This window comes from Citrus clementina, unplaced genomic scaffold, assembly GCF_000493195.1.
Source record: "Citrus clementina cultivar Clemenules unplaced genomic scaffold, Citrus_clementina_v1.0 scaffold_3, whole genome shotgun sequence".
Taxonomy (NCBI): Eukaryota; Viridiplantae; Streptophyta; class Magnoliopsida; order Sapindales; family Rutaceae; genus Citrus; species Citrus x clementina.
The window spans coordinates 5715609-5726599 of record NW_006262339.1 but is presented as its reverse complement, the minus strand read 5'-3'; the positions used below and the strand labels follow the sequence as shown (position 1 = coordinate 5726599).

General features: G+C 36.0%; 1 protein-coding gene across 1 annotated transcript; it reads left to right on the top strand.

Annotated features, from left to right (window-relative positions):
* Positions 1 to 7362: 7362 nt before the first annotated feature.
* Positions 7363 to 10489, top strand: LOC18050000 (scarecrow-like protein 6). The gene has a single exon (XM_006440270.2). It carries the CDS (start codon positions 7698 to 7700, stop codon positions 10077 to 10079), a length of 2382 nt encoding a protein of 793 aa, XP_006440333.1. The 5' UTR covers positions 7363 to 7697; the 3' UTR covers positions 10080 to 10489.
* Positions 10490 to 10991: the final 502 nt, after the last annotated feature.

The following is a 10991-nucleotide window of genomic DNA, read 5'->3' as shown; positions in this document are numbered from 1 at the left end:
GAGAGCTTCCTTTTATAGGCAAGATTGTCCCTAAAATCAAGCCAATTTTTCAACATTCAATAGCCACCATTTCAATAGTTTTGACCACTTCCAATTGCTTATCAAACTTCTCGACTATCTCCAAATTGAATTCAAATGATATCTTCCAAATTGACTTTTCAACTCTTTTTTTTTTTTAATCAATTTTCAACAATCTCCACCTTGATTAAAAAAAAAAAATTCATAACTAATGTTACAAAGCACTGTCTTCACCAACGGTCATAATTCTCAACATAGAGAATTACCATACTCCACCATAAAGAGTATACCACTTAGAATTAACCATTCTAAGATTTTTTTTTTCGGCACATGTCGAACATATCCGCTGAAAATTATGGTGCAATTCTCATGCTTGGTTTCCCTGAGAATTCTTCAGCCATGACATAACTTTTCCACCACACACCTTGCATTTATACCAAGCCAATGCCCGCGTGCAAACTTGTGGACCCCGCTGATCATAACATGTTCTCTTTCATGGCAACTTGGAGATCTACATGCCAAAAGAACTAACCCAGTCTCCTATCAAAAGGAAACTCACCATCTACGAGAATATCAGTATCTCCTTTACTGATTCTGGAGTAATTTGCCGAGCCCACTCTGCTTTCTTGACAATTTTCTTAAGGTACCAAAATTGTCCACACCTTCAAATATTTGTGCATACCAGATTGGATACACCTTTGACTTGAATTCTCCACAAGCCAATAAAATCATTCTCCCATTAATTTTTCAACAACATCATGAAATGCAAGTTATGCAACCCAAGAGGGGGGGTGAATTGGGATTTTAAATTTTATGCAATACAATTCGCACAACAATTTAATCTACCGCCTTAATCAAATCAAAAACAATAAATTCAATCAAGTACAATATTAAAAGAGTAAGGGAAGAGAAAACGAACACAAGGATTTTTACGTGGTTCGGCTATCCCCGCCTACGTCCACGCCTCCAAGCTCACCCGGCTTGAGGATTTCACTATCCAAGCCTCCCAAGGCTTCAAATGTTTACAATTGACTTCCAAGGTGTCAATGAACCTTTACAACAAGAGATTATATCCCCAATCTCTTCACCCCAAGTGTTTCCCACACTTGTACACTCACAAATTGATGAGAAATGAAATTCACAACAATAAAACTCTCTTTAAGAGTGAATAACAAATTATAGCTCAATGATGATTCAACAAATGATGATTTACGAAATGGAAGCTCAATATATGTTATATGATCTTATATTTGCTTGTGTTAGTTCTTAAAATGAAGTTTGAGTTGAGTTTTTATAGTGAAAGCCCAAAAACTAGCCGTTATAGGCAAATTCCAGCGCTCAAGCGGTTAGCCGCTTGATTATCCGGCTAGCCGCTCAGGAACAGTAATATTACCGTTATTTTTGAATTTTGCTACAGTACTACTGTTCACTAAAATTACACTTTATCCCAAAACTTTCTATAATTATACTATGGCCCAAAACGTCAGAAAACTTTGCAAATAGGTCCAATTTCAGAACTTCATAAAAATAGATGTCTTTCTCAAACTTTCTGAAATTATGATATGGCCCCAAAGATTTTCTTGTTTCACACAAAGGTCCTTTTCAACATAATACCTATATTTTTCAAAGTTCTCAAAATCTTTCACTTTAGTCCAAAATATTCATAAATTATAGTATGGCCCAAAACATTTCAAATATTTGTAAAAACGTCCAACTCCGAAATTTAATACTTATTAAAATCAAAGATTTCAAATCTTAGCATTTAAGTCCAAATTACTTAAATTCACAAAATACTTTTCTTTATAAAAACAAAAACTTTTAGTTTATGAAAATTATTTAATTAAATTAATTTCTTGAGCTTCTCAAATGCTAAATCAAACATCAATTAAATCATACCGGCTTTACAAGAATTTATTGCACTAATTTGTTCGTTGAGCTCTAAACTATTCTTGATGTCGCCATTGTCCGTTGAGTGTCTTCAATCTTGATTTCACTTGATTTACTTGTATAAATATTATCCTTCAAAAACTAGTAAAAATGTGAAATACAATATTTATTAAATCACTCAATACATATGTTTGTTATCATCAAAATTACATTATGTATAGCCCTTTAGGCTAACACATCAAACTCCACTAAGTTTGAAAAAACACTAGCTGCTAACATATTTGCTTTACAGATCAGCCTATTCTCTTCACCACAGATTATTTGGATTGGCTCCCACTGCTTCACGTGAACAGTACCGTATACGTGAATAGTACCCCGAAACCAAAACGTCAATCAATGGCTCTGATACCACTGTTAGGAAATTGAACTTCCTCCCAAGATCACTTCAAGCAATTTATCAAGCAACAAATTAATAAGAAAATTAAATGGAGAATACACCAATCAAACAACACAAGATTTATGTGGAAAACTCCAAATCCGGAGAAAAACCACGGCCGTTGTCACAACTTTTGGCAATGGGAAGCTAGGAATATATTTTTTGGGGTAATTTGGGTTTTTTTTAATTAAATGCTTTTTTATTGGTCGAGAAAATTTATTAATAAGAAATTCAAGATGCACCTTATTTTGGATATAACAAGCTTACTCCTCAAAAGTTTGTTCTATAGAATTGAAATTTGTCCTAACCCTTTGATTTCAATTTTAAAAGCTTACATTTTGACAGTGAGACATGAAAAGATGAGATCTTGAAGTTGAAAGAAAGATGAATTCTGACAAGAATGACGGTAGTTGAAGAGAGGCATAATTAATCAGTATAAAATTTTAATCCCCAAAATATTTGTTCTATAGAAATGAAATTATTGGAATTTGTAATTGCTCTGCTCTTTGATTTTAATTTTGGAAGCAGAAATTTTGATAAAGAGACATAAAAAGGCGAGAGCTTGAAGTTGAAAGAAAGATAAAATTTGACAAGAATTTGATGATAGTTGAAGAGGCATAATTGATCAATATAAAATTCTTATATATGTTCCAGTGAGAACATTTTTAAAATTAACGAAAAAAATTTCATTTAACTTCACCATTGGGTTCTAGTATTGCTTTCCAATTTTCTAATTTTTGGCTTTAAAAACTCTTTCTGCTTCAACTTATTTTTTTCTACAGTATGAAACTCCTTTATAGTGTTCTATATTCATGGTCATTTTGTAACCTTGATCACGAACATCACGAGCCTGTTGATCAAACGTTGCTTATGCATATATAAATATACACCCTGTATTTATCACATTAATTTAACATATATATCTTCTAGGTAGATTCAAAGAACTTGAAAATTTTAGGTTCCTGAATCGTATTACTATTATTAGGGAGAAACCAAACGCTTATATCTAATAATCGTTTTCAGAGGTTTTATTATTAAGTCGTCAACCAGGGGGGAAAAATTGTTTAATTATAGGGAGCTTCTAAGTTACAATAATTGTAACATACATCCCTCATGTGAACCACACAAAATTATAGGACCCATAATTTGTGTGGTTCACATAAAAAATGTATGTTACAATTATTGTAACTTAGCATTTGCCTTAATTATATTATTACTTGGGATGTCTTCAGGGTGACGGAAAGAACGTGGCGCCATGCAATGCACCCATCTTTTAAGCCAACAAGAATGGGAAATAATAATTAATATCACACAAATATTAAAAATAACCTCTCTCTCTCTATATATATATATAGATACACACACATACACATACACATACACATACACATACATATACATATACATACATATCAAAAATCAAAATGATAGGCTGGTCAAATTTGAAATTTCGACTCTCATTATTTATTAATCCGTTTACCAATCTTTACTTTTTAATTTTCTTTACTTTTTTTTTTTCTTATGAATAACAAAAGTTGCACGCACTGCACAATTAGGTAATGAACCTTGTGAGAAATGAATTTCATATCACCAATGATGGGGCGCAGCGTTGGACTTTAAGATTTCGAAATGCCAGACAAATGAAAACTTCTAAACAGTAGATATTGATTGATTTGATTATTCATATCACTAGTGATGGGGCAGAGAGAGAGGAGATTGATGAGTTGTGTCGCATTAATTCCGCTTCTTATTTGGCTAAGCAATATGCATGACATGATGATCGCATTCACATGGGGCTGGTAGTATAAATGATACTGATACGTAAACAAAATTGGCTTTGTACTGCTGACATGTCCAAAATCATCGTGGTCCCCTTTTAAACGATATTTCGTAAGAGTAAAGAGACCAAAGCAGAAGCATGTCTCCTCTCTAGACTCTCTTCCCTTCCTCACAAGTGACCAATACCCATTGTTTTGGCAAATGCTGCGTTACATAAAATGTAACATACACACTTCACAATAACCACACAAAATATATGGGCCCATAATTTGTGTGATTGTTGTGGAGTGTGTATGTTACATTAAATGTAACATAGAGGCTCCCCATTGTTTTTTTTCTTTAATGCATGTCATCTGGACAAGGAAACATTACACACTCCTTCTGTTGGAGTAATTAATGTACTGTTGTTTCATCTTACTGTTAAATCTATAGACAGAGACTTTTTTTTTTCCTTTTTTTTGAATAAACATGACTCTTAATTTGTAAATTATACAATATAATCTCTAATTGCTGTTTCTAAATCAAAGTCATTAGTGTTTATCAAATATTGTAATTTAATATTTAATGTCAAAGGAAACGTAATTTGTACTAGGACAGCTGGAATATCATTTTGGACAAATCAACTATAAAAAAAAAAAAAAAAACTTGTGATTGACCTGATCATACGTAATTGATATGCTGTAAACAAAAAAGAAAAGAAAATAAAGAAACCATGGTCTTAATGTAAAAATGATTCTTGCCTACTTTGCTGCATTGGGTAATGGTATAAGTAGATCGAATTCAATCAAATATTGATTTGCAGCTACAGGTCCATTTGGGATCGTCACTTAATGTCCCGGTATCTTAACACACATAAAAGGGAGTCCTAATTTAATTAAATCTAAAAGATTATAATTTTTCATTACTAAATTAATAATTTTATGGGTTGAGTTGTGTCCCATATTAACTAGTAAAGCGAGTTACTGAGATTTATAAGATGAGTCATTTCACCCAATAAACTTGTCTTTTGAGTTGGATATTTAGAAATCACGGACCTAATTTCCCAACAAGTGTTATCAGAATCAGATCCTAATAGACAGAATGTGGTGGTGAAACAACAAAGATGTGTTAGGCGAAACACTGGCTCGAGAAGTGGTTTCTTGAGAGGGGGAGATTGTTGAGCTATGACCCACATTAGCTAGCAGAGAGGTTCACTCAATAGACTAGTTTCACTCAAACAAGTGATATAAGAACTAGACCCCAATAGTTAAATTGTTGTGGGTTGGAAAGAGGGATTGCTTAGTTGTGTACCACTCTGCCTAATAATAAGTCACTCCACCTAATAGGTTAATTTTTTAAGTTGGATACCTAGAAATCATAAGCCTAAACCTTCAATAAGTGATATCATATCTAAACTCGCAATATCATAATTTAATTTTAGTAGTCAGACAGCGGTAGTGAAACAACTCATGTGTGTCGAACGAAATGATCGAGGTATAACAGTTGTTTTATTGCAGGTGATTATTGAGTTTTGTCTCAAATTGAGGTAATAAATAGGATTGGTCACTCTACTTAATAGACAAGTTTTTGGAGTTTAATAATTAGAAATCATCCCCAGCCCTCAACAATTTGGCCTTCAATTGTATGAAGTTTCTCAAACCACGTAAATTGGCTGCGTGTTCTGTAAATAATAATACGTTTTAAGATTATTTGAAACCTCATTTTAAACTGTATAATAAGGTCAAGCTAGAGAGCAGCACCAATGCAACAGGTCTCTACTTAACGACGAAGGTTTTAGTTTTTGAACATGGACTGCCTTTCATATTCACAGAAATTTAACAAGTGTATAATGAGTTATAATGACCGGTAAAGCTTTTATTAGCTGCTTTTTTCTTTTCTTAATTATATCTTTATCAAGCATTTACCGGTATGCTTGTTTGTTCTGTATGAAAACTATTGCAACTCAAAGGAAAAAAAAAAAAGTTGGAGGGAAAAAGAAAAATCTATACGGGCCTTTTTGGACGTAACCTATATTCGGAAATTCTCGAGACATTTGGTTTTAAAGAATTTGTGCTTTGAATTGCAGCCATTAGTCGATAGTTGGAAATTAAAGTGTGCCCTATTAAAAGCCATTATAAGAACTTGTGATGTCAAGAAAATGAATCAAATTCTCTCAACACATGTTTTTCTCCCATCTGTCTATAAAAAGTCGTTTTGTAAGATCACGCTTCATACTTTCTTTCAGGTTTTTGGCAATTTGCATAATGAAGAAAAACCCCAATTTTGGTATAGCCAGTTGACAGAAGAGTAGTAATAAACAAGAAATTTGTGGGCAAAATAGGAAGAAGAGGCATCACTTGTCCGGCCTTTTGCCTTTTCTAACAGAACATGCAAGGGGGGGTTACAGAATTACAGACAAGTGTCTGTAATAAGAAATCAAGGCAAACTACTAATAATTAATGACCATTGACATTTGGAACAGGCTATTTTAGGTCCATTATAGATCAACGTAGCTAAGGCGTTAATGTTCCGAATGATTTTAAAATGCGGACGAAGTTGATAGATAAATAAAAAATAAATAAAAATTGACATTAATGCATTTTTTTGATATATTTTATAGTATTGGACGTTCGTATTTTTACATTTTAATTTTGGGTACATTTGAAATTCAAATATTATAAAATAAAATAAATAATATATAATAAATTTAAATTTAAAATAATAATTTTAATAAAATTATTAAAGATATAATAATTTTTTTATTATATAAATAAAAATTATATTAATATAATTTTTAAACAATAATATTTAATATTTAATAAATATTTTAATATTATAATTTTTAAATTACAATTGTATAAGCTCGATCTCAAACCCAGCTTCTGTCTGACGGTTTAAAATTGAAAATTATGTTTCCCATAAACTGTTCTTGTCAGTGACTGCAACCGCAGCTTCGAAATTGAAATTCAGTAAAACAAGATGAAAGTAAAGTGACAAGGCCCCTGGGCTTCTAGCCCAGTACCCAGGCATCGAGGGTTGCGCTGCCACTCGACTGAAAACTGAGAAGCATTGAGCCTTGGCTTGTACTAGTTAATAATAGTTTAACCGCAACTGCACGGACAAAACAACCTGTGATAAGGACTGTAGTGTAATTTGATTGGCTAGTGTACCGTAGTACAACGTGGAGTGCCCATTTTACCCTTTGGAAACAAGAGTATAGGCATAGCATTATGAAAGTGACAGAAGAGAGGGAGAGAGAGAAATGCAGAAGAGTTAAGAGGGAGGACACTCTGTTCGCCTTTTTTATGATGCACGCATCCACGGCAGAGCAGAGAGGTACTGGCGTGACACAAGGCCAAGGCTCTTAGAAGGGGGGGAAAAAAAAGGAACCAAGAGCAGCACCCCCAGCGGCAGTTCAAGAGCAGTCTACTATCAAGAGCCAAGTTTCTGTATTTGGAGGAGGCAGATGAAATATGCACATGGGAGGCTGGGGCTGAGGAGAAAGAGAAAAGAGATTAAATTAAACAAGCGTTTTGCTGGAATGGGTGCGTCTTGTTATTGACTTTGAGTAGTTAGAGAGAAAGATTTAAAGAAACAAATGTCCGTGCCCTCTCACTTGCAAGAAAAATGTGTTTTTAAAATCCAAGATTTCACTCCTATTTGCTCTCAAGGCAAATGGAAACAAAAACACCAACAGCAACAACAAGTGAACAACAACAGCTTCTGTTTTTCTTGTAACATTGATAACGAACCAACTTCTGTCCTTCATATGAGAAGAAGCCAAAGCCCACCCACTTCGGCTTCCACTCTTTCCTCCTCACTCAACAACACCAACACCACCACCACCAACTCGGTCCCGCAAGAACCGGTGTCTCCTTTGCTAAACAATGAAAGGAAAGATGAGTGGGCTACTGAGTTGCTGTCGATGCCAAACGGCTTGGAGGTGATTCCTACTGGAGCTGAAAGATGCGGTCTTGGCTTGGAAGATTGGGAGACCATGTTATCGGAATCCGGTCAAGAACAGTCTATCTTAAAGTGGATCGCCGGGGATGTGGACGACTCGCCGTTTGGGCTGAAGCAGCTCTTGCAGAGCGGCGGAAATGGGAATGGTCAAAACCCTTTTGTTGATTTTGATGGCAATGCTGGCGGTGGTGGCTTGGGGTTTGTTGATCAACCTCCAAACTTTGAGTCAGTTGGTGGGGGTGGCAGCCTTGCATCTGGTAATTTTATTGCTACTAATTTATGTGCTTTTCCTGGTTCTGAATTGCTTTCAAATAACAATGGGAATGGAAAGATTGGTTCTTCACCTGGTTTGGTTAATCTCAATCACAAGGTAGTTTCTGGTGTTGGATTGAATAGTAGCAATAGCAACAACAATTGTAATTACCAAAATCCAATTTTTGGTTCGCCAACTAGCAGTAATGTGTCTCTTGCACCAGTTTCTTTGCCTCCTGGTGTGAATATCCAGCAGTCTCAGAACTTTGTTGAAGCCCCTGAAGAGAAGCCACAGATTCTCAATCCTCAGATATTTATGAATAACCAACAGGTGCAGTCTCAGCACCATCAAAATCCGAACTTTTTTTTCCCTGTGAGTGCTTATCCTTTGCACCAAGAACACCACCACCATAGCCACTTGCTTCAGCCACAACCAAAGCGCCACAACTCAGGAGGAAGTTTAGACCTTTCCTCTCCTCACGTCCCCAAACCACCATTCTCTGATCCACGCCATGAGTTCTTGCTCAGAAACCATCAACAACAAATGGGTTTTTCTCAAAATGTGCATTTTCTTCCTCAGCATCTTCAACAAAAAAGTTTGATCGTATCAGCAAAGCAGAAGGTTTTAGGTCCAGGGAGTGAAGAGATTTCTCGGCAACAACATGCTTTACTCGACCAGCTCTACAAGGCTGCAGAGTTGGTGGGAACTGGGAATTTCTCACACGCGCAAGGGATATTGGCGCGGCTCAATCACCAGGTGTTTCCTGTAGGTAAGCCCCTTCAAAGGGCTGCTTTCTACTTCAAAGAGGCTTTGCAGTTGTTTCTACTCATGAACAACCAAGTCACCAACCCACCACTACGTAGCCCTACTCCAGTTGATGTTATCTTTAAAATGGGAGCTTACAAGGTGTTCTCTGAAGTGTCTCCTCTTATTCAATTTATCAACTTTACTTGCAACCAGGCTCTTTTAGAAGCTCTTGATGATGCTGACAGAATCCACATTGTGGACTTTGATATTGGCTTCGGTGCTCAGTGGGCTTCATTTATGCAGGAGCTCTCAATGAGAAGTAATAGGGGTACTCCTTCAATGAAAATCACTGCCTTTGCTTCTCCTTCCACTCACCATCATATAGAGCTGGGGCTTATGCGTGAGAATCTGACTCAGTTTGCTAATGCGATTGGTGTTAGTTTTGAGCTTGATGTGATTAACTTTGAGTCATTAGATCAAACCTCTTACACACTGCCCATTCTCCAGTCAAGTGAAAATGAGGCTGTTGCTGTGAATTTCCCTATTTGGTCTTCTTCGAATCAACCCTCTGCACTGCCCTCTCTCCTTCGCTTTGTGAAGCAGCTTTCGCCAAAAATTGTGGTATCAGCAGATAGAGGATGTGATAAAAGTGACTTGCCTTTCCCGGAACATATTCTTCATGCCCTCCAATCATATATAAACCTACTGGAATCGCTTGATGCTGTTAACGTGATGCCTGATGCTCTCAATAAGATTGAGAGGTTCCTTCTTCAGCCTAGAATTGAAAGTGTGGTATTGGGGCGGCTCAGGGGCCCGGGCAGAATGCCAATGTGGAAAACAGTCTTTGCATCGGCTGGGTTTTCCCCCGTAACATTCAGTAACTTCACCGAAACTCAGGCAGAATGTGTGGTGAAGAGGACTCCAGTGAGGGGCTTTCATGTTGAAAAGCGCCAGGCCTCACTTGTCCTCTGTTGGCAGCAGCGGGAACTTATCTCTGCATCAGCTTGGAGGTGCTGAGGTGTAAATATTTGGCAAGCAGGGGGTTGTTTTTTAGCAACTCACTCTACTATAGAGGTTCCAACTTGCTTTACTTAATAAGTGAATAAATATATTGAACTATGTTGTTGGCATCTCTTTTATGCCTTATTCCCTGCAAATTGTTGTGCCTGTGAGTCCTCTGCTTGTTCTTCGTCTAGTATATGAACAAGACTTGTATTCCAAGAAGTAGAAAACATCTATCTGGAAAGTTTAGTGGAGTGTTACATTTCTGGACTTGATATTGTTACTATGGCATTTTGGTGTTTTCATATGAGAAGCTACATTATCTTCTGGTTAAGGGGGCGATAGTTTGTTGTATATCTGACAACAAATGTGAACTTTTAATGACATTGATCTTACCAGAAAGTTCAGTTTATTTTGTGAGTGAATTTTTGATTGCATGCTGATTTGATATGTGTGTGCATTCTGATGCCTTGCTCCATATAATGGTATAATTTCAGGTTATTTGGTTCAAACCGGTTGTTACAATCATAAAACAGAAGTTCCTTTCCTCTATCTAATAAATTTACTTGTGTTTATACTTTTGAAAGTAATCATTAGGTAGTGATAAGCTTTTGATATTGTAGAAGTTTTAAAATTGAGAGTGAAAGGGAGAAGATGTCGCTGAAGCAAGAAATTGGGATGTCAAGGCAGTTTGCCTTTGGCCGACAATTGTTGCATGAATTTTCCATTCATTGAGCTATGATAGTGCGAGCACAGGACTTTCATTTCTTAGAATTATGTAGTCAAGTGTGTGGATTTAGCTGCTTAGGTAAAATGCTCATTTCCTCAGTTGAACATAGTTGTAGGCAGTTAATAAAAGTTGATTTATTGGATGGGTAGTTTATAGAATGCCAACAGTCGTCAAGACAACAGGAACCCTTAAGATCA